At 37.8% G+C, this 24,223-nt stretch overlaps 1 protein-coding gene and 1 long non-coding RNA gene across 7 annotated transcripts in view; one reads left to right on the top strand and one right to left on the bottom strand.

Annotated features, from left to right (window-relative positions):
- LOC136324837 (uncharacterized) overlaps positions 1 to 24,223 on the top strand; it is a 457,224-nt gene that overhangs the window by 418,120 nt on the left and 14,881 nt on the right. The gene's annotated exons all lie outside the window — the stretch shown is intronic.
- The window catches only part of TBK1 (TANK binding kinase 1), a 54,150-nt gene that overhangs the window by 19,290 nt on the left and 10,637 nt on the right, over positions 1 to 24,223 (bottom strand). For 5 of the 6 annotated variants that reach the window (XR_010729147.1, XM_066258246.1, XM_066258250.1 and 2 more), the window contains exons 4-7: positions 24,067 to 24,196; positions 20,870 to 21,051; positions 6,497 to 6,657; positions 2,316 to 2,426 (exon numbers count right to left, since the gene is read on the bottom strand). Coding sequence is in view for 5 of the 6 variants with exons in the window: in XM_066258246.1 (XP_066114343.1) it covers positions 2,316 to 2,426; positions 6,497 to 6,657; positions 20,870 to 21,051; positions 24,067 to 24,196 (584 nt within the window). In the remaining variant the exon portion in view is untranslated. The remainder of the gene's footprint in view (positions 1 to 2,315; positions 2,427 to 6,496; positions 6,658 to 20,869; positions 21,052 to 24,066; positions 24,197 to 24,223) is intronic. The other variant, XM_066258251.1, reaches the window with a different exon arrangement.

Below are 24,223 nucleotides of genomic sequence, written 5' to 3'. Positions count from 1 at the left end.
CCTTTGACAGTTTTTAAAATACGTAGTGGACATTTAAAATTTCTGCCTAACAGGTATCATCTCCCTTTCACAAAACAGTTCATATCTCTCCACCATCTAACGCTACTCCCTGTGCATAGATGGGCATAATTAGTCAGAATGGTCAGGTGGTAGCATATAAGTTGGTTAAATGAGAATCGACCCAGAAATCTTTGCTAAATCTACCAGGAAAGAAAGTATTTTTTGCCACTGAGTGTTCAAAGCTGTGAGAATGAGAGTCTAGGAGTGTGAGCATCCTTCCTGTGGCTTTCAGGAAAGAGACTTACTGAAACAGAAAGCAGAGAAAAGCAGATCTGAACGATCTGAAGAGACAAGTCTTAACACAGTCTGAGTCCGAGGATTTAGGTGGACTTTAAGTCACATATATGTGTAAACTTTTAATTACAAAGTCAATCTATTTTCATTTTCACTTAAACCAGCTGAGTTAGATTTTCATCATTTGCTATCCAATCTTAACTAATACTCGCCAGAAAGATGATAATTTTTGTAGTCATTACATTTCTGGTAGTTGTTCTCATCGCTAATTAGTAGTATTAACGTTCTTACTATTAAATAAAAGATCATATGTTTTCTGGTATCTACTCAATTTTTATCAAAGAATGTATAACTTGGTGTGCTAAATACTGATTAGATATATAAGGCCTGTTACCTGTCTGAAATATGAAATCTGTAGTTCAGATTGTCAAATTATCGATTCTCAGTTTCAGCAATATAATTTATTACAAAATATATATATAATTATACAAGTAGTATTCAATGCTTGACCACTTTAAATTTTATGTTTTGCCTGAGATCCTCAAAATGAGTATTTTCTCAATCAAAATTTAACACAAACCATCTGGCCAGGTGGTGGCACAGTAGTATCAGCCTGGATGCTGAGGACCCAGGATCGAAATCCCAAGGTTGTCAGCTTGAGTGTGGGCTCATCCAGCTTGAGCGTAGGATCATAGACATGACCCCATGGTCGCTGGATTGAGGCCCCAGATTGTTGGCCTGAGCAAAGGGTCACTAGCTTGGCTGGAGACCCCCGGTCAAGGCACATATGAGAAAGCAATCAATGAGCAATTAAAGTGCTACAACTATGAGTTGATGCTTATCGCCCTTCCTGTCTGTTCCTCTCTCTCTCTACCTAAATAAAAATTTTTTAACACAAACCATTATAATAATATTAAATTTCTGCTCTCCAATAAAATTAATTTCTCTTGGTAATTCTAGCTGCATGATACAGTTTTGTAGACTTTTAAAAACAACACAAAAAACTGTCAAAATAGTGATTTTCTTTTAGATTTTATTGATTGATTTGAGAGAGAAGGAGAAATGGGAAAAAGGAAGCATCAACTCACAGGAATCGCTTCTCATATGTGCCCTAACTGGGCAAGCGTGGGGTTTTGAACCAGTGACTTCAGACTTCCAGGTTGATGCTCTATCTTCTGCACCACCACAGGTCAGGCCAAAACAGCACCCACACATTATAATAAGTGTTAAGCCAGTAAGTCATAAACTGTGCGTGTTTACTTGTAGATTATACAGTTATCACACTCAGGAAAAATGAAAGTTAATTCATTAATACAAATTGTACAGATCAATGTGTATCTTGTCTTTATTTCTAGAATAAAATTTAAAATAATTTACTATCTACTTTTAATTTCTTTTACATCAGTGGTTCTCAACCTGTGGGTCGCAACCCCGGCGGGGGTCGAACGACCAAAACACAAGGGTCGCCTAAAACCATCTTTCTTTGTGATAACAATTCATATCTGAGAATAAATTTTTTTTAGTTCTGGCTGCTAAATTAAATAAGACCATATGTACATTAGAAATGCTGGAAAGAAGTAGGAGAAAACTATTATTTTTTATCTTTTGAGTAATACAAAAACTTTTTAAAAAGGAGGATATGTTAAACTTCTTGAGTGCTTTTTTTTAGAATTCTAGTTACTCCCATCTATATACCATTATTTGTAGTCTGTCAATATGGAGTCAGTACAAAAGACATCATCATCCTAAGCTGGATCCCCCCACTGAACAGGATTCCAAGCCTAGTGATTAACAATCTCAAAAATGTATGCCCTATGACCCCATAGAGATCTGAAAAAGTTACTTATACATTATAATCAATTTTAACATCACCATAAGAACAAAAACATAAATCAAAGCTTTAACAACAGCTAACAAAACAAACAACAAAAATAAACTACACATAAGTATTTGTGATTTTAGTCAATTAAAATTCCAAACACCAAACTGTCAAAGAGGAGAACTGGGTCTACTATACTCACCGAGAAAGACTACAAGAAACAGGCATGTCTCCACTCCAGTCAATTGGTCCATTTTCTGCTTTCTGCACTCCAGATATTGCACCAGAAGGCTTTCCAGTAATTATTTTATACCTTCAGAGGGATATAAGCAGAATAAAATAAACAATTCATTATTGCATAGCCTATCAAAGGGCACTGCAAAAATATTTCCTCAGGTGCACCTACAATTATCTACTAGACAAAACTTTGTGATTGATGTTCACAGGATCCATAAAACAATCAAAATACTCTGAATCTGACTGAAGTAGAATAGTGGCTGTACTATTATTTTATATGTACCATAATTAATTTTCATTTGGGATCTCAGAGTGCTATATAACAACAGCATCTTGATGTTCACAACAAAAATATTAATTTTCCCATCTGAAAAAAATCGAGCAAACAAAAAATGTTATGTTACAGACTGTCTCTAGACCATGTTATGTTACAGACTGTCTAAATCCCATTTACTCATATCATCCAAAGGCATAGTCAACTGGAGTATTAAATGACTACAGAACGAACAACAGCATTCTTAAAACAAAACAAAACACTATACATAGCACAGTATGTGAAAGATTCTTTGCATACTGAAAAATACGTACACAAATAGGAATATGTTTATGTACCAAAATTAAAACTCATATTTGATTCTTGATGAAGGTGATAAAGAGGAACTGAAGAAAGAACTGGATGAGGAAGCAAAAGAATACTATAATAATGTTGCAGGCCAATTAAAGCAACCTATTAAGTTTCAAAACTTTCCTAAACAAAACCAGAAAGCAGGAGAGCTGCAAGCCTTCAAGAATATTTTATAAAGTGGCCCTGGCCGGTTGGCTCAGTGGTAGAGCGTCGGCCTGGTGTGCGGGGAGACCCGGGTTCAATTCCCGGCCAGGGCACATAGGAGAAGCGCCCATTTGCTTCTCCACCCCCCCCCCCCCCTTCGTATCTGTCTCTCTTCCCCTCCCGCAGCCAAGGCTCCATTGGAGCAAAGATGGCCCGGGCGCTGGGGATGGCTCCTTGGCCTCTGCCCCAGGCGCTAGAGTGGCTCTGGTGGCGGCAGAGCCACGCCCTGGAGGGGCAGAGCATCGCCCCTGGTGGGCGTGCCGGGTGGATCCCGGTCGGGCGCATGCGGGAGTCTGTCTGACTGTCTCTCCCCGTTTCCAGCTTCAGAAAAATACAAAAAAAAAAAAAAGAATACTTTATACAGATGAAAGTGTAAAACACAATACAGCAGAATCTTATACAAGTTTATAGATCTTATTTCTGGCATAATTTTTTTATTTAACGTCTACATAAATGTGCTCTAAGCAAATCAATATATTCTTTAAAAAAGTAGACCCAGTAAAACTGATTTGGACTGCTTGCTGCTTGCTCAGCAGAGGCAGTCAGGATTTCTGCCTTAAAACATTTTTCAGGAAAGGAGGAAATTAATGAAAAGAATAAGCTCCATTAACATGAGAAGAATATGATTGTGAAGAAATAAGTAAAGATAAGTGATATTAAAGAAGAGAGAAGGTAATAGAATGAATGGCAGAATTCTTTTTTTTTTTTAAAGATTTTATTTATTCATTTTAGAGAGAGAGAGAGAGAGAGAGAGAAGAGGGAGGAGCAGGAAGCATCAACTCCCATTTGTGCCTTGACCAGGCAAACCCAGGGTTTTGAACTGGTAACCTCAGCGATCCAGGTTGATGCTCTATCCACAGTGCCACCACAGGTCAGGCATGAATAGCAGAATTCTTAAAGAAATGCTTACAAATTCTTCAAAAATTTTAGCTAATTTTGGTAAGAGCAATATATAAACTTTTTTTTTTTTTTTAGGTGAGAGGAGGGGAGACAGTGAGGCATACTCCTGCATGAGCCCCAACCGGGATCCACCTGGCAACCCCTGCCTGAGGCTGATGGTCAAGTACCAGTTATTTTTAGCAACTGAGGATGACAAGCTTGGACCAACCGACCTATCCTCAGCACCCGGGGCCAAACTCGAGCCAATCAGAGGTGAAGAGGGAAAGAAGGGGCAAAAGTTGAGGGAAAGAAGCAGATGGTCACTTCTCCTGTGTACTCTAACTGGGAATTAAACCTGGGATGTCCATATGCTGGGCTGATGCTCTATCCACTGACTAAGCCACCAGCCAGAGCCAATAAATACATTTATAATGTGTAATGCAAAGAAATCAATACTGTTATAATGTGAGGAAAATGCATCAGTCATTAATAAAGTCATTATTACTACTTCAAGTACTCTGAACATTTATTAGCATCGGTATTCATAAAAAGTTGAGCTACTATGCAAATAAAAAACTAAATTCTTCTAACTATATCTGCCTACATGGCAGTCAGATAAAATTATCAGGTATTCCTACTAGCTTATGAGTTATATATTTATTTTATTAGGGAGTATTACACTTCTATTTAATCCATTTTTAGGGCAGCAAGATGCTGATATTTCTTTAAATGTTTATTTTATTGCTTTTAGAGAGAGAAAAGGAGAGAGCAAAAGAGAGACAGGAACATCAATCTATCCCCTGTACGTGCCCTGACCAGGGACTGAACCGGCAACCTCTGTGCTTTGAGACGATGCTCTAACCAACTGAGCTATCTGAGCTATCAGGGCTGGTATTTCTTTAAAATAATATCTATGACAATAAGCATGATTAACTGTTAGGCACAATTTATGTTTAATGATAAAACCAAACTGACTTTCAACCTTCATTAATGGAGAGATTTTATTTAAAAAAAGGGCTGTAAAGCCCTTCTATGCTGTAAAGCAGGCTCAAGATAATGCTATGCCAAAATCACCATTTAGTAATGGATGTCATCTTTCTGTAAATATATATAATATATGCTGTCTTTGCTGGAAAGCATTTAGCTACCCAGGTTTTAGCAAAAGTCATTTGTAAGAGGTGAATTGGTTTTACTTCCTCAAATCAACAAAAGGAAAAATATATTTCTCCCTCAATTTCTTTCAGCTGAAATTAAATAAAAGATGATATATTTCTTTTTACAGTTGTGATTATGAAGTCATGTTTGCTTATAAAAGGCAATATCTGCATTATTCCATACGTAGGTGGAACATAAAAGTGAAACTAAGAGACACTGATAAGAGTGGTTACGGGGGGGGGGGAGGGGGAGAGGGAAAGGGGGAGGGGGAGGGGCACAAAGAAAACTAGATAGAAGGTGACAGAGGACAATCTGACTTTGGGTGATGGGTATGCAACATAATTGAATGACAAGATAACCTGGACTTGTTATCTTTGAATATATGTATCCTGATTTATTGATGTCGCCCCATTAAAAAAATAAAATTATTTTAAAAAAAAGGCAGTATCAAATACATAATGGCCCGAGAAAATGTTAAAATCTAAAGAATGGTTTGGCACATTAGGCTGTCAGTAGTGAGTTACTGTCCCAAATAATTCTCTAAACAGCATTTATAACCTCAGTTTTATGTGGGCATAATTTGGCTGTTTCTCATGAAGCAAGGCATTTACTACTTTCTTTTAAAATAAAAGGAAGTGCAGGCAAAGTATGAATGAACTGTATCACAGATTTCATATCTAGAAATTAATCTCCCTTTCCTGTATTATTTGGTTTACAATAGTGACTTTATACACAGTAATTATTCCCTAATAATTACGGCAATACATAAATGTATAATGTACTAATAAAATGTATTCAGTCTTTGGACTTAAAACTGCAACACTAGAAAATAACTTAATGTTACATTAATATTTTTGAAATGGTAAAAGAAGTCGTATCAGTTCAGGGTAGAAACTGTATTTCTTTTAGATCCAGAAATGATTTGAATACTCCACAGATTACTATTTTTTTCAGGTGTATAAAGGAAAAAACCTAATAAGTACACAAAGAGAAATAAACAGTATGCTGAAATAAAATTCAGAAAGCAAGTATATTTTTAATGATGGACCAAAGATCAGATGTTATTTACACTTTGTATATAAGATATGTAAACATGATATAAAAAATTATGCCTATACACTGTCATAAGGCTTCATTCTTCTTAAAAATCAAACAGCTTAAAATATAAAAATGATGGCTAAATCAATTTTCAATAGTGTATACCTCTAACACTTGATGGCACAAAATAAGATAAAGATACATTTAAAAAACTATTTCTAATTTTAGATGGAGAAGTCACTTACATCACTTCCTTATTCCTACGTGGCCCTTCAAATGGTCTAAATGGCAGTGATCCAGTAGCTGCATGGTAAAAAGTTACCCCAATGCTCCAAAGATCAACTGTTGCTCCATATTTCTTCTGATGATCTTTTCTTAGTACCGCTCTCTCATACATATCAGGATGCTTAAAAAACAAACAAACAAAAAAAAAACAAAAACTAACTTTTGTTCTATGGTAACACAGTACACAAAAAGAGGTATTCAATAATTCCTAGGGATTCTACCATATTTCCTAATAATTTCTATTTCCCAATCTGAAAAGACTATTTCATGTCTTCCTCTCCTCAAACTTCTAACACTCCATTTGACCTTCAATTTTGATGACTTCACTTTATACTTCAACAAGGAAATGGAAGCAATCAGAGGATCAACTCTCCCTTATATCTCTTACCAAATACCAACCTACCTGAATCTGTGTTCATACTACAGGCCCACTTTCCCATTACAATGGAACTGCTCTTATCAAAGGCTAAATTTCCATCTGTATGTGGAGCCCATCATATTGTCTCATCAATTTTTCAATTATCCCTTTTATTTTATGCTTCAATTTCCCCATCTCTACTAGATCATTTAAATTTAATTCAGCCTACACATGTGCTTTAATTATCTCCCATTTTTAGTATATGTGCTGCCAAAGTGAGCACAATTATTCCCATTTTTAAAAACCTTAAATTAACCCACAACCTCTTCTAGCTATATTAACCAATTCTCAGGTTTCCACTAAATCAAAACTTCTCAAAATAGCTGTCCACACTTGTAACTAACTGCCTTATTTACTCATCTCCCATTCAGGTCTATGGCATTAAATGTATCTATATTCAGTGGTACGATTCAAATAATTTAACAACCAGTTCTTTGCTCTAATGATCGTTTTATGTATAAAAAAAGTGATATATCAAAAGGTAGTTTATTATTTACTGCATTTAATACTTTTTTATTGTTTACATTGATTCTAGTGTTGCCTTGGTTGCATACCCCCTCCCCGGTATTCCCCTCAACAGCTCCCTCCACCCTTCCCTTCAGGTTTAATTCCTTTGCTCAGTTCACATTGTTCCTTGGATTCCTCAAATGAGTGAGGTCATGTTATTTTTCTTTCTCTGCCTGGCTTATTTCATTTAACATAATACTTTCTAGGTCCATCCACGTTGCTGCAAAAATTAAGATTTCCTTCTTTTTCATGGCCCCATAGTATTCTATAGTATATATGTACCATTGCTTTTTAATCCACTCATCCACGGACGGACACTTGGGCTGTTTCTAGATCTTCGCTGTTGTGAACAATGCTGCCATAAACATGGGGGTGCATTTCTTTTTTAGAATCAGTGATATGGTGTTCTTGGGATATATTCCCAAAAGTGAGATAGCTGGGTTAAAAAAAAAGTGCCACTTTTAATTTTTTGAGGAATCTCCATACTATTTTCCACAGTGGCTGCACCAGTCTGCATTCCCACCATCAGTGAAGAAAGGTTCCCATTTCTCTACATCCTCGCCAGCACCTATCATGTGCTGTTTGGTTAATGAGCGCCATTCTGACTGCTGTGAGGTGGTATCTCATTGTGGTTCTAATTTGCATTTTTCTAATGATTAGTGATGTTGAAAATTTTTTTATGTTTATTGGCCATCTGTATGTCATCTTTGTAGAAGTGTCTATTCATTTCTTTTGCCCATTTCTTGATTACATTGTTTGTCTTCCTGGTGTTGAGTTTTACAAGTTCTTTATAAAGTTTGGTTATTAACCCCTTATCAGACGTATTGTCAAATATATTCTACCATTGTGTAGTTTGTCTTTTTATACTGTTCTTATTGTCTTTAGCTGTGCAAAAGCTTTTTAGTTTGATATAGTCCCATTTGTTTATCCTGTCTTTTATTTCACTTGCCCATGGAGATAAATCGGCAAATATATTGCTGCAAGAGATGTCAGAGAGCTTACTGCCTATGTTTTCTTCTAAGATGCTTAAAGTTTCATGACTTACACTTAAGTCTCTCATCCATTTTGAGTTTATTTTTGTGAGTGGTGTAAGTTGGTGGTCTAGTTTCATTTTTTTTGCAGGTAGCTGTCCAATTTTCCCAACACCATTTGTTGAAGAGGCTGTCTTTACTCCATTGTATGCTCTTACCTCCTTTGTCAAGTATCAGTAGTCCATAAAGATGTGGGTTTATTTCTGGGTTCTCTGTTCTGTTCCATTGATCTATATGCCTGTTCTTATGCCAGTACCAAGCTGTTTTGAGTACAATGGCCTTGTAGTATAACTTGATATCAGGAAGTATGATACCTCCCTCTTTATTCTTCTTTTTCAAGATTCTTGAGGCTATTCGTGTTCTTTTTTTTGTTCCATATAAATTTTTGGAATATGTGTTCTATATTTTTGAAGTATATCATTGGTATTGTAATTGGTATTGCATTGAATTTATAAATTGCTTTGGGTAGTATAGAAATTTTGATGATGTTTAGTCTTCCTAACCATGAGCACGGTATATGCTTCCACTTGTTTGTATCTTCTTTGATTTCTTTTATCAATGTTTTGTAATTTTCTGAGTACAAGTCTTTAACCTCCTTGGTTAAGTTTACTCCCAAATACTTTATTTTTTTGGTTACAATAGTGAAGGGGATTGTTTCCTTAATTTCTCATCCGACAGTTCATTGTTGGTGTATAAAAATGCCTCTGATTTCTGTGTATTAATTTTATACCCTGTAACCTTGCTGAATTTATCAGTTCAAGTAGAGTTTTGAGACTTTAGAGTTTTCTTTTTTTTTTTTCTTTGTATTTTTCCAAAGCTGGAAACGGGGAGAGACAGCCAGACTCCCGCATGCGCCTGCCGAGATCCACCTGGCACGCCCACCAGGGGCGACGCTCTGCCCCTCCAGGGCGTTGCTCTGCCGCGACCAGAGCCACTCTAGCGCCTGGGGCAGGGGCCAAGGAGCCATCCCCAGCGCCCGGGGCCATCCTCGCTCCAATGGAGCCTTGGCTGCGGGAGGGGAAGAGAGAGACAGAGAGGAAGGAGGGGAAGTGGAGAAACAAATGGGCGCTTCGCCTATGTGCCCTGGCCAGGAATCGAACCCAGGTCCCCCGCACGCCAGGCCAACACTCCACCGCTGAGCCAACTGGCCAGGGCCGAGACTTTAGGGTTTTCTATATACAGTATCGTATCATCTGCAAATGATAGTTTTACTTCTTTTCCAATTTGGATGCCTTTTATTTCTTCTTCTTGTCTGATTGCTGTAGCTAGAACTTCCAGAACTATGTTGAATAAGAATGGCGAAAGAGGGCACCCCTGCCTTGTTCCTGATCTTAAGGGGGTTGCTTTTAGTTTTTGCCATTAATTATGATGTTGGCTGTGGGTTTTTCATAGATGGCCTTTATCTTGTTGAGGTATGTTCCCTGTATTCCCACTTCGCTGAGAGTTATGATAATGAATAGTGCTGAATTTTATCAGTGCTTTTTCTGCATCTATTGAAATTATCATGTGGTTTTCCTTCCTTTTGTTTATGTGATGAATCACATTGATTGATTTGCGAATATTGTACCAGCCTTGCCTGCCCAGAATAAATCCCACTTGATCATGATGTATGATTTTTTTCATGTACTGCTGAATCTGGTTTGCTAATATTTTGTTGAGAATTTTAGAATCTAATTTCAATAGGGAAATTGGCCTATAATTTTCTTTCTTCGTGTTGTCTTGGCCTGGTTTTGGAATCAGAATTATGCTCGTCTCATAAAAGGAGCTTGAAAGTCTTCCTCTTGAATATTCTGAAATAGCTTGAGAAGGAGTTAGTTTTTCTTTGAATCTTTGGTAGAATTCACCTGTGAAGCCATCTGACCCAGGACTTTTGTTTGTTGGGAGTTTTTTGATAACTGTTTCAATCTCATTTGTTGTAATCGGTCTGTTTAGATTTTGATTCTTCCAGATTGATTTTTGAAAGATTATATGTTTCAAGGAATTTGTCCATTTCACCTAGGTTAACTTTTTGGCATACAGTTCTTCATAGTATTTTCTTACAATATTTTGTATTTTTATTGTGTCAGTTGTTGTTTCTCCACTCTCATTTCTAACTTTATTTGAGTCCTCTTTTTTTCTTGGTGAGTCTGGTTAAAGGTTCATCGATATTGTTTACCCTTTCAAAGAACCAGCTTTTGGTTTTGTTGATCCTCTGTATTGTTTCTTTAGCCTCTAATGCAGGGGTCAGGACCTACAGCTCGCAAGCCAGATATGGCTCTTTCAATGGCTGCATCTGGCTCGCATACAAATCTTTAATAAAAAAAAATAATGTTAAAAATATAAAACATTCTTATGTATTACAATCCATTCATTTCTCACTGCTCATGTTCATGGTTGCGGGTGGCTGGAGCCAAGCACCGCTGTCCTCTTGGACAACACCAAATTTTTATTGGATAATGCATAACGTACACAGGCCGTTGTATGGCTCTCATGAAATTACATTTTAAAATATATGGCGTTCATGGCTCTCTCAGCCAAAAAGGTTCCCGACCCCTGCTCTAATGTCATTTATTTCTGCTCTGATCTTTATTATTTCCTTCCTTCTACTACCTCTGGGCTTTACTTACTGTTATTTTTTTAGTTCTTTTAGATGCAGGGTTAGGTTGTTTATTTGAGCTTTTTCTAGCTTTATAAGGTATGCTTGTAATGCTAGGAACTTCCCTCTCAGTACTGCCTTTGCTGTGTCTGATAAACTCTTGAGTTGTCGCATGTTTGTTATCATTCTTTTCTAGGAATTTTAAAATTTCCTCTTTGATCTCATTTCCTCTTTGACCCATGCTATTTAGATTCCATGTGTTTGAGTATTTTTCAGTGTTTCTGTTGTGGTTGATTTCTAGTTTCATGCCATTGTGATTAGTGAAAATGCTTGATATGATTTCAATCGTCTTAAATTTGTTGAGACCACTTTTGTGTCCTAACATGTGGTCTATGCTATGAGCCAGGGGTCCCCAAACTGCAGCCTCTTGAGGCCATTTATCTGGCCCCCAACGCACTCTTTCATTGGTGGTCAATGAGAGGAGCATAGTTCCCATTGAAATACTGGTCAGTTTGTTGATTTAAATTTACTTATTTATTTTAAATACTGTATTTGTTCCCGTTTTGTTTTTTTACTTTAAATAAGATATGTGCAGTGTGCATAGGGATTTGATCATAGTTTTTTTTATAGTCCAGCCCTCCAACATTCTGAGGGACAGTGAACTGGCCCCTCGTGTAAAATGTTTGGACCCCTGCTACGAGCACTTGAAAAGAATCTATATTCTGCTGTTTTAGGGTGAAAGGTTCTGAAGATATCTATTAAATCGAGTTGGTCTAGTGTGTCCTTTAAGCCTGCTGTTTCTATGTTAATTTTCTTTCTTGAGGATCTACTAGTGATGTTAGGGTGGTATTGAAATCCCCTATAATTATAGTATTGCTCTTGATCTTGCCCTTTATATCCATCAAAGTCCGCTTTATATGTTTAGGTGCTCCTATATTAGGTGCATAGATATTTATAATGGTTATATCTTCCTGTTAGATTGCTCCCTTTATCATTATGTAGTGATCTTCTTTATCTCTTACCATAGCCTTTGTTTTAAAGTCCATTTTGTCCGATATAAGTATTGTTACTCCAGCTTTTTTTTTTTTCATTTCCATTTGCATAAAATATTTTTTTCCATACTTTTACTTTTAGGCTATGTGTATCTTTTGTTTTGAGATGTGTCCCTTGTTGACAGCATATGTATGGGTCCTGTTTTCTTATCCATGCAGCTACCCTATGTCTTTTGATCGGATCATTTAATCCATTTACATTTAAGGTTGTTACTGATATGTAGTTGTTATTTAGTGTCATTTTATTCTTGAAAGCTATCTTCTTCTTTTCCTATATTCTTTTCCCCCTTTGTTCTGTGTACAACAGGCCCCTTAACATTTCTTGCAGCATTGTTTTGGTTGTAATGAATTCCTTGTTTGTTTGTTTTTTGTCTGGGAAGCGTTTTATTTCTCCTTCAATTTTAAATGATAGCCTTGCTGAATAAAGTAGTCTTGGTTGTAGGCTCTTGTTCTGCATTACTTTGATATTTCTTGTCATTCCCTTCTGGCCTCAAGTGTTTCTGTTGAGAAGTCAGATGTCATCTTTATGGAGGCTCCTTGTAGTCTTTTTTTCTCTAGCAGCTTTTAATATTTTCTCTTTATCTCTTAACTTTGGTATTTTAATTATGATGTGTCTTGGTGTGGATTTCTTTGGGTTTCTCTTTAATGAAATTCTTTGTGCTTCTTGTACTTGTGTGACTTTTTCCTGCATCAATTTAGGGAAGTTTTCAGCTATAATTTGATTGAACAAGGTTTCTATCCCTTGTTCTTTTTCTTCTTCTGGAACTCCTATGATGTGGATGTTATTTCTCTTCATGTTGTCACAGAGTTCTCTTAGAATTTCCTTCAGACTTTTTGAGTCTCTTCTTTTTTCTGCTGCTTCTGTACCTTCATTTATCTTGTCCTCTAACTCGCTGATTCAATCCTCAGCTTCATCCACCCTTCTTTTAATTCCTTCCATTGTGGTCTTCATTTCTGATACTGTATTTGTCATTTTTGACTTGTTCTGTTTTTTTATTTCAATGTCCTTTTTTATATTTGCTATGTCTTTATTTAGGTGCCCGCTATGTTCATCTATTGCTGTTCTAAGATCTTTGAGCATCCTAACAATCATTTTAAACTCTGCATCTGGTAATTTGTTTATATCTGACTCATTCAAGTCCTTTTCTGGGAATTTCTCTTGATTCATTTGTGTTGCACTTCTCTGCCTTCCCATTCTGTCTGTGTAGAAGAAGGGTGTGGCCACAGGAGTCCAATGGGTGTGGCCTCTGTGTTCCCTAGGTGTGGTCTGTCTGCAGGCCCACCACCCCTTCTGCAGCTGCCTCAGGCGTTTGGGTATTGGTGTTGGCGGCACTGGCCTGCTGCAGCAGTCACTGCTGTTTCTACCTCTCCTCCACAGGCAGGACTCACGTTTAATACTTAAATAAGAACAATAGAAGAGCTACACAAAATTAGAAAGTTTAAAATTTATTTCTGTTTGTATTTTTCCAAAGGTAGAAGCGAGGAGGCAGTCAGACAGACTCCTGCATGCGCCCAACCAGGATCTACCCGCATACCCACCAGGGGGCAATGCTTTGTCCATCTGGGGCATTGGTCCACTGCAGCAGGAGCCACTCTAGTTCCTGAGGCAGAGGCCATGGAGCCGTCCTCAGTGCCCAGGCCAACTCTGCTCCAATGGAGCCTTGGCTGCAGGAGGGGAAGAGAGAGATAGAGAGGAAGGAGAGGGGGAAGGGGGAAGAAGCAGATGGGCGCTTCTCCTGTGTGCCCTGACTGGGAATCAAACCTGGGACTTCCACATGCTGGGCTGACGCTGTACTGCTGAGCCAAATCGCCAGGGCCGAAAGTTTTAAAATACGAATAAAAAAATATTAAATAATACGTGACCAAAAAAATTGTTATTTAAGATATTTCCATATTGCTACTTGATTGGTGTTCTTACTTGCAATTTTTCTCACCTATGGATGGAATAAACATGACTAAAGGTGCTTAGAATATGCTGTTTATTGTATAAATGAATGTTAAAAAAGAGTATGGAATGTAAATTTGTGATTTCCACATTGGGTGGCTGCTTAGGCACCAACCTTAAAGAGAACCCTGACTACAAGTGCCATTTTAACAACCAGTTCACCAAACTCAACAAATAATTAGGTATTGGTATCAGTTGTCAAACCAGTGCGAACCAGCTGAATCCAACCACTGTCTATATCAGGGGTCCTCAAACTACAGCCCGCAGGCCGCATGTGGCCCCGAGGCCATTCATCCGGCCCCCGCTGCCCTTCCGGAAGGGGCACCTCTTTCATTGGTGGTCAGTGAGAGGAGCATATTGACCATCTCATTAGCCAAAAGCAGGCCCATAGTTCCCATTGAAATACTGGTCAGTTTGTTGATTTAAATTTACTTGTTCTTTATTTTAAATATTGTATTTGTTACCATTTTGTTTTTTTACTTTAAAATAAGATATGTGCAGTGTGCATAGGGATTTTTTTATAGTTTTTTTTTATAGTCCGGCCCTCCAACGGTCTGAGGGACAGTGAACTGGCCCCCTGTGTAAAAAGTTTGGGGACCCCTGGTCTATATTTTATAACTCCCCAAATTATTTCCTGTCCTGAACTCTGGATTCATATATCCCACTGTTTCCTTGAATATCTAAAAGGTAGCTCAAGCCTAACATATAGATTTGGTCTTTTCGTTCAAATCTGTTTCCTTCTAATCTTTTAAAGTTTATTTTTTTTATTTTTTACAGAGACAGAGAGTGGGATAGATAGGGACAGACAGACAGGAACGGAGAGAGATGAGAAGCATCAATCATCAGTTTTTCGTTGTGACACCCCAGTTGTTCATTGATTGCTTTCCCATATGTGCCTTGACCACGGGCCTTCAGCAGACTGAGAAACCCCTTGCTGGAGCCAGCCACCTTGGGTCCAAGCTGGTGAGCTTTTATTTTGCTCAAGCCAGATGAGCCCGCACTCAAGCTGGCGACCTCGAGGTCTCGAACCTGGGTCCTCCGCATCCCAGTCCGACGCTCCATTCACTGCGCCACCGCCTGGTCAGGCTGTTTCCTTCTAATCTTTATCCTCTATGTTAGTAGTACCATCATCTACTCAGTTGCTCATACATCATACCTAACCTATTAAGCAGCCTTGATTCCTTTCCTTCATCCCTCACATGCAATCCACCAGAATAAGTCATATGTGATCTAAGATGAAAATTAAATTTTCTAGAATTAATTCAGAGGACTTGGTCTGACTGGATTCTCTGGGGATCCAGTGACCCAAATAAGTAGCTGGTCTAACTTTTAAACACATGTTCATGTCCTTCAGCACCGGAGACACTATATGAGCAAGGAGAACAAATGGGTCTGACAGAAGATGCTTAGGAGCTCACAGATCTAGACAGAGATTCTGATGAATATTTAGCTCTGCAAAGAACCAGGGATCATACATGCTTAGCCTCCTGCGATTTGCCTACAAAAGTGTACTCTAGACCAAAATAAAGTCATCACCTGATGATCCCAAACCAAACCAATGCCTTATGACTTTGTAATATTTTGCTGTGTTCCAAGAGACTGGGAATCTATGCAGGTAACACTGCTGGAAGGGTGCTTCTAAAAGATGATGCAGTCTATAAATCTGACTTCCAAAGTGTCACAGTCCCTGAATTGGTTTTTTTGGGGGGTGGATATTTTTGGGAAATACATTTTTTTTAAAGTGTGGGGGGGGGGTACAGAGAGGGACAGACAGACTGGAAGGGAGAGAGATGAGAAGTATCAGCTTATAGTTGATACCTCAGCTGTTCATCGACTGCCCTCCTATATGTGCTTTGACTGGGGGGCTCTAGCCAAACCAGTGACCCTTTGCTCAGCCAGTGACCTTTGGGCTTAAGCCAGCAACTATGGGGTCATGTCTATGATCCCACACTCAAGCTGGCGACCCTGTGCTCAAGCTGGATGAGCCTTCACTCAAGCCGGAGATCTCAGGGTTTTGAACCTGGGTCCTCAGCATCCCAGGCCAGTGCTCCATTGACTGCACCACTTCCTGGTCAGGCGGGAAATACATTTTAATAAGAAATCAGAAGAGATGCTAGGCATGAGGAGTTTGAAGTGAATGTCCAAACATATGCCTACCAGATATATGGGATCTGAGTGGTTTTTCTGGTTCTGTGGCATATATCACGTTAACTATTTCCCAAAGAAGTGTTAGCCAGATCTCTGACCTGGCAGTGGGTACTTGATGTATAAATAATGCTGTGACTAGGCCAAGAATACCTAAGCATACCTGATATCTCTCGGGACATGGAGTCACACCTGAGAATAGGAGATACAGAGATTCTAGAAGATAAAGAAGGGGGCACCTCTTCAATAGGTGCAAAAAATTGGTATAGTTGGAAAATATCCTCAGGGAGTGAATGACAGTGGCTGACACATGCTGGGTTGACATATGTGTTCCAACTGGCTCTCTTTCTGAATGTGATTGTCCAGGGCTTGATAATCCTGGGTCTGGGCTTCTGTGTTCAGAAAAGGAGCATAAGGATAAACTACTGCAAAGTTCCTGGATTATATAATTAAGATCTCCGTCATATTAAAAACAATGGAAGATAAATTTTTGGCATTTCCTTTGGGTGTTAATACACATTGGAGAGAAGATTTGATGTCTGGTACAGGAATTCCAAAAGGAGAAATGTTTTTATTTAAATATGGAACTATTTCTAAATTGCATAGCTTCAGGCTGTTTTTTGTGTTTTTTTAAGTAACTTCTGGTGTACTGCATGTGAAACAAAACTGTGCATAATCTCAAATAGGAAAAAAATTAAAGTAAAATTTCAGTCTAGAGTATAGCATGGATTTGCAGTTAATATATTTAATGTTTTGTTCTTTCCATTTTAAGTCTAGTAGAGGCAAAAGCTAAATTGTGGTCCTAGGAGACACAGAAAGATTAATAGTTGGTACTGGGGGATCAACCACATGAAGGCTGGTATGGGACCAGTTTTGGTCATCACAGTAACTAGAAAGGGGTACTGGTATTTAGTGGGCAGAGACCAGAGATCAGAGAGCTTGCCAAATGTGGAACAATTCTGAAAAATAAGCTTCTCACCTGCTGCATGACTTTTGAATATCGTGCCAGATACTTGTATAGATGAGAAGTCTGTTTATAACGATCTAACTGCATCTGCATTTTATATGTACATAAAGTGCTTTGCACCTACAAGAATGCGGCTATATGTAAATCTACTTTATTTAGTTAGAAGCTACCAATCATCATTCACTACTTTGTAAAATATCAATGATACTACCACCACTTGCGATGTGTGACTCAAAGTTGCATTGGAAGTGATATTATACATAGGTGCAAACTTCTGATAATTTATTTGCCACTAAAGTGGTTCCTAAATTTTTGCATATTAAATATGTATGATTTTACTATAAATAATTTCCTTTATATTTTAAGGTATTATGCTATTATTTTAACTATGTATTCACACTGATTATATCTAACAATTTCATTTCAAGATACTAAAGAGAACATTGAAAATTATTTATTGGCTCTGGCCTGTCGGCTCAGTGGTGGAGTGTCGGCCTAGCATGTAGATGTCCTGGGTTCAACTGCTGATCAGGGCACACAGGAAAAGTGACCATCTGCTTCTCTATCCCTCCCCCTTCTTTCTCCCTTTCACTCCTCCCACTTCTCACAGCCATGGCTCAGTTGGCTAGGGTAAGTTGACCCCAGGCACCAAGGATGGCTTTGTGGCCTCTGCCTCAGGTACTAAAAACAGCTCAGTTGCCAGTCAACAGAACAATGTCCCAGATGGGCAGAGCAAAGCCCCATAAGGGGCTTGCCAAGTGGATCCCGGTCAGGGTGCATGTGGGAGTCTGTCTCCCTGCCTCCCCTGCTCTCACTTAATTTAAAATTAATTATTTATTGTAAAAAGAGGGTAACTAGATAGTGTTGAAATTACTAGCTTGTATGATCGTGCTGGCCTCTGCTTATTTCTCCAATTCCAACTCCTAGCACCTGTCCCTTAACTCATATATTCCAGTCAAGTTGATATCCTTTCTGTTTCTCAAACATCCAGGGTCATTCTTGTTTCAAAACCTTTGCAAGTGCTGTTTCCTCTGGTTATAATGCTCTTCCTTCAAATGTTTGGCTTATTTTTTTACCATTTAAGTGTCACTTCATTTAGGATTGAAAGGAGGTTTTCCCTAGTTATCTTTATCCTGCTAATTACTGTTTATCTCATTATCCTTTGAGTTCTCAACACTTCAATGATGTGAATTTCTTATTTACTTGGTTATGTACTTAATAACTTTCTATTTTCCCCACTAGAATGTGGGTTCCATGGAGCAGAAATCACGTGCATCTGGTTTACCACTGAAGTTCCAGTGCCTAGCACAGGGTCTGATATACAGTAGGCACTCCATAAATATTTGCTGGATAATTGTAAATCCATTTTAAGTGCTCTTATTAAAAGATGATTAAAGTATACCTACAGATTAATTTGGTGTTATATACTGATAGAATGATTTATGACACCAAATTCATATCAGATTTAGACTCATCTGAATAAAGCTACAGGATCAGCTAGACTTTATTCTTGTTATAAAATTACAACAGCAGAATCCAACTGGAAAAAAGTCACTTTTAAGACAAAACTCAGAGCCATGACAATTAGTGGTAACTATATATAATAAACTTCCTAAGTATGTGTTAAATGTACTTTAAAAAAATCTTTTTTTATTTTTTTTATTTTTTATTTTAGAGGAGGGGAGATAGTGAGGCAGACTCCCACATGCACCCTGACTGAGATTTACCTGGCAAACCCATCTGGGATCGATGCTCAAGTATCGAGCTATTTTTAGTGCCTAAGCCTGATGCACTCAGACCAACTGAACTTTCCTCAGTGCTCGGGGCCACATTTGAACCAACTGAACCACTGGCTGCAGGAGGGGCAGAGGAAGAGAATGGGGAGAAGGAGGGGGAGAAAAGCAGTTGGTCACTTCTCCTGTGTGCCCTGACTAGGAATTGAACCTGAGATGTCCATATGCAGGGCCAATACTCTATCCACTGAACCAGCAGCCAGGGACAAGAATATAAAAACCTGGAAATGCTGAGGTCGCCGGTTCAAAACCCTGGGCTTGCCTGGTCAAGGCACATATGGGAGTTGATGCTTCCAGCTCCTCCCCCCCTTCTCTCTTCTCTCTCTGACTCTCCTCTCTCTCTCTCTCTGTCTCTCCCTCTCCTCTCTAAAAAATGAATTAAAAAAAAAAAGAATATAAAACCCCAAAAAAACAAAAACAGAATATTTTCTTTTTAAAAAAAAATTTTAGCCCTGGCTGGTTCTCTCAGTGGTAGAGTGTTGGCCTGGTGTGTGGATGTCTCGGGTTTGATTCCCAGTTAGGGCACACAGGAGAAGTGATCATCTGCTTCTCCACCTCTCAACCCTCTCTTTTCTCTCTATTTCTCTCTTCTCCTCCCCCCAGCCATGGCTCCATTGGAGCAAGTTGACCCTGGGTGCTGAGGATGGCTCCACGGCCTTGCCTCAGGTGCTAGAATAGCTTGGGTGCTGAGCAACAGGCTCTATTCACTGTGTCACCACAGGTCAGGCCAGAACAGGATCAGATAGGTAGAGCATCGCCCCACATGGGGCTTGACAATGTGGATCCTGGTTGGAACACATGAGGGAGTCTCTCTGTCTCCCTGCTTCTCACTTAAGAAAAAAATTTTTTTTTTTAATTTACTGATTTTAGAGAAAGGAGGAGAGGAGAGGGAGAGAGGGAACAAGAGGGTGAGAGGAGGGAGCGGGAGAGAGAAAGAAAAGGAGAAAGAGAAAGGGAGAGATGGAGAAAGGGAGAGAGGAGTTGAGAGGAGTGAGAAGCAATTACGTACTATAGTTGCTTCTCATATATGCCTTGATTAGCGAAGCCTGGGGTTTTGAACCTCAGCATTCACGGTCAATGCTCTATTCACTGTGTCACCGCAGGTCAGGCCAGAATATTTTTTTACATGTCTGAATGTTTACTAACTCCACACAAAGACACCTACATGAACCATTTCAATCAGAGCTTTTTTAGCTTTCTAGAATTTCAAGTCAGATTGGTCCAAAGCCATTTCATTTTTTGTGTGTGTTTCTAACAATGTTCTTCTCTTTCAATAACTAGTGTTCCTGAATAGATTCTCTTGCTTCAGAAGTATAATGAATTTTGCTCTACAAGGAATATGAAAAAGGGAGACTTTACCACCTACATGCTTCTGGAGTGAGCAGAGTGATGTTGCTTTTACTACAGATCCATAGTACTGGTAAAATTAAAGAATTTAAGAATTATAAAACTTACAAAAATTTTTGACAGAAAATGACAGTACCCTTAGAAACAAATATTTAATTCCCTCATTTCACACCATATTCATTAGAATAGAAAATTTAATCTTTGTTATAAAACTTCATTTGTATAGTTAATTGGTTGACCAATTACCCATAGTTACAATATATCCAGATTCTTGAGAGCTTGTTTGGAGGTTCTAGCAGGGGAGCACAGCTACTCGGATACCCTTGACCAAAGAACGGTCCTTTCCTCTATCGGGCAAGGTTGTCCTCTATGATTGAGCACACAGCTTTGGAAGGGATGCACATGGAGCAGTGAGGGAGGCAGGGGACACCCACCTAGCCAGCCAGATCTGCCAAATCAGCCTTGGCAATCAATGGGGTGACAGATGTCACAGCCAGATCACCCTCACATCCTATCCAGTTTCTTTAAATCACATTAGTAATGCATGACTTACCAGATATTCTTCTGTGCCATACAAAGAAACAAACTGCTCATCATCTTCTAATTCTCTAGCTGCACCAAAATCTGTGAGTTTGTACACAGACTGTCCATCTTCCCCTATAACGCGCATGATATTTCCTGGCTTGATATCACGGTGCACTATGCCATTCTCTCGGAGATGATTCATTCCACCCACTACAACAATAAATATAAATAAAGGAAATAATAATGTAGGTGTCTATGTGTTTATCTGCGCATGTCAAATTCATCGATATAACTCATTCACTAAATATAAAATTTTTCCATAAGTTAACCCCAAGTCATTTTAATGAAAGAATACATGGTATTAATATTTTGTATCTTGTGTTCGAGTCATAAAAAGCTTTAGAATAATGAGGATCAATTTGATTTAAGGAATAATCCAATTTCCCTTAAGTAACCATCAGGAAAATGGGGGGAAAAATGGTCTTAAGCATATGACTTCCTGAATTACTTTTGGTTATATACATGTGGGCAATCTGCCTAAACTTAAGAATAAAGATTCCCCGCACAGCAAAAGAAACCACCAACAAAACAAAAAGCCAACCATCAGAATGGGAGAAGTTATTTGACAATGACCTTCCAATAGAGGGGCTAAAATTAAAAATATACAAAGAACTCATACAACTTGACAAAAAGAAATCTATTAAAAATGGGCAGAGGACCTGAACAGACATTTTTCCCAAGAAAACATACAGATGGCCAACAGATGTATGAAAAAATATACAACTTTACTAGCTGTAAGGGAAATACAAATCAAAACGACAATGAGATGCCACCTCACACCTGTGAGAATGGCTATTATCAGTAAATAACACAAGAAATAACCAGTGTTAGAAAGAATGTGGAAAAAAGGGAACCCTCACACACTGCTAGTGGGGATGTAAATTAATATAGCCACTACGGAAAATAATATAAGGTTCCTCAAAAATTTAAGAAGAGTTATCATATGACCCAGCAATCCCTTTTCTAGGTATCTATCCCCCAAATTTGAAAACACTTATTCAAAGATATATGTACCCTGATGTTCACTGAGATGTTATTCCACATAGTCAAGTCATGGAAATAACCTAAGTGTCCTTTGATGGCTGACTGAATAAAGCAGTGATACATATATTACTCAGTCATAAAAAATGATGAAATATTGCCATTTGAGACAACATGGATGGATCTTGAGAGTACCATGATAAGTGAAATAAGTCTGAAAAGGATAAGAACCATATGATTTCACTCATGTGCGATATAAAACAGAAAGCAATGAACAAGCAAAACAAACTCATAGTCACAGACAACAGAAGGGTGGGTGGTTGCCAAAAAGGAAGGGAGGCAAGGGGAGGATGAAAGGGTAAAGAGGGTCAAATATATAGTGATGAAAGACTAAACTGGGTGGTGAGCATACAAGCAATATGCAGATGATGTAATACAGAATTGTACACCTGAAACTTATTTAATGTTTTAAAAAGTAAAAACAGAACAAGACAGAAAGAATAAAGATTCCCAAGAAAGACAACAAACTTTGACTACAGTTTCCCAATTCTTTACCCTGGGGAAAAAGTTCCATAAAAAGTAAACTGGATTTACTACATAAAATAGTAAAAAAGTAATAGAAAGAGTTATCAAGTGTCACACTTGTATCCATAAAAATATATTTCTAACATGCTTTGCTAAAAAGACCATTTTCCTTTTTTTTTTTAAGGGTAAAGGTGGCCACATTGCTGAAATTAAGCTGTTTTGCCTGACAAGCAGTGTCACTGAGTTTGAAATATTTGACAGTTAATAGATGAATATCCAAATATAACACATGAAAATAAGTTTAGGGGTATCAACACTTAATTATGAAAACTGAAGGCTACCAGTATACTTAAGAAGGTCATCAATGATCTATAATTTCTATTTGATTAAACTGGCTGTAGCATATATTAATTGTTTCTCTCTTATTTTATCCTCACCTAAATGGTCTCCACACTACTTTCAGTGTCAAGGTAAAAAATTCCCAGTAATCTTATACTTTCTTTAAAACTGGGCTTTTTCCACTCCTCAAATATTGATTCAATTCTTTCCAAGACCTTATTCTTTTTGGTTGTTATATATTTTTATTAACAGCTTTATTGAGATAAAATTCACATATAAAAATTTATCCTTTCAAAGAATGGTTTTTAATAGTCAGTCACAGAGTATACAACCATCACCACTAATTTCAGAACATTTTCATTATGCCAAAAAAAAATCCCAAAACCATTAGCCATCACTCAACTCTGCCCTCCTCTCAAATCCCTCGCAACCACTAATGCACTTTCTGTCTCTATGGATTTGCCTATTTTGAACACTTCACATCAATCAAATCATAAATATTGTGGACTTCTGTGTCTGGCTTCTTTCACTTAGCATAATTTTTCAAGGTGTATCATATTACAGCATGTATCACTTCTGCATATAAACCATATTTTGTTTATTCATCAGTTGGAGGACACTTGGGCAGTTTCCAATTTTTTGGCTATTATGAATACTGGTATAAAAGTTTTTGTGTGGATATGTTTTTAGTTCTTTTAGGTAAATACCTAGCAATGGGATTTTTAAGTAATATGGTAATTCTATGTTCAACATTTTGAGGAACTACTGGATTGTTTCCCCAAGTGGCTATACCATTTTACAATCCCACCTGCTGTATGGGAGGGTCCCAATTTTCCACATCCTTACTAGTGCTTGTACTACGTTGTCTTTTTTATTTTACCCATCTTAGTGGATACAAAGTGGCAACTTCGTGGCTTTTTCATTTTCCTAATGACTAATGATCGTGAGCATCATTTTATGTGCTTGTTTGCCTTTGTATATCACCTTTGGAAAAATGTCTATCAAATCCTTTGCTCATTTTTAAATTGGATTATTGAAGTTTTTATTGAGTTGTCAGGATAAAAATCCTTATCAGATATATGATTTACAAATATTTTCTCTCATTCTATGGACTGTCTTTTCATTTACTTGAAACATGAAAGTTTTTAATATTGATGAAGTCTAATTTATCTTTTTTCTTTTTGTATTGTGCTTTTGGTGTCATATCTAAGAAAGCATGGCATACAGATTTTTGTTTTTGAATGTGAAAATTTATTTTTTTAAATGTGATTAAATTATATATACAAATATGCATAAAATCATATAAATAAACAAACATACCCACATCTCGCAAAACAATTAAAAATTCAGACTCTGGCAGTCCATAGGCATTAGATGGCTCTTCTAAAACAGTGTATAAACTCCCGCATGGACAAAATTCCATAATAAGTACTTTATGCCTTGTTGTTGTCTGGAAAAAATAAATCACTGATTGGGA

The sequence above is a fragment of the Saccopteryx bilineata genome, chromosome 2 (assembly GCF_036850765.1).
Source record: "Saccopteryx bilineata isolate mSacBil1 chromosome 2, mSacBil1_pri_phased_curated, whole genome shotgun sequence".
Classification (NCBI taxonomy): Eukaryota; Metazoa; Chordata; class Mammalia; order Chiroptera; family Emballonuridae; genus Saccopteryx; species Saccopteryx bilineata.
This window is presented reverse-complemented; position numbering and strand designations above follow the sequence as displayed.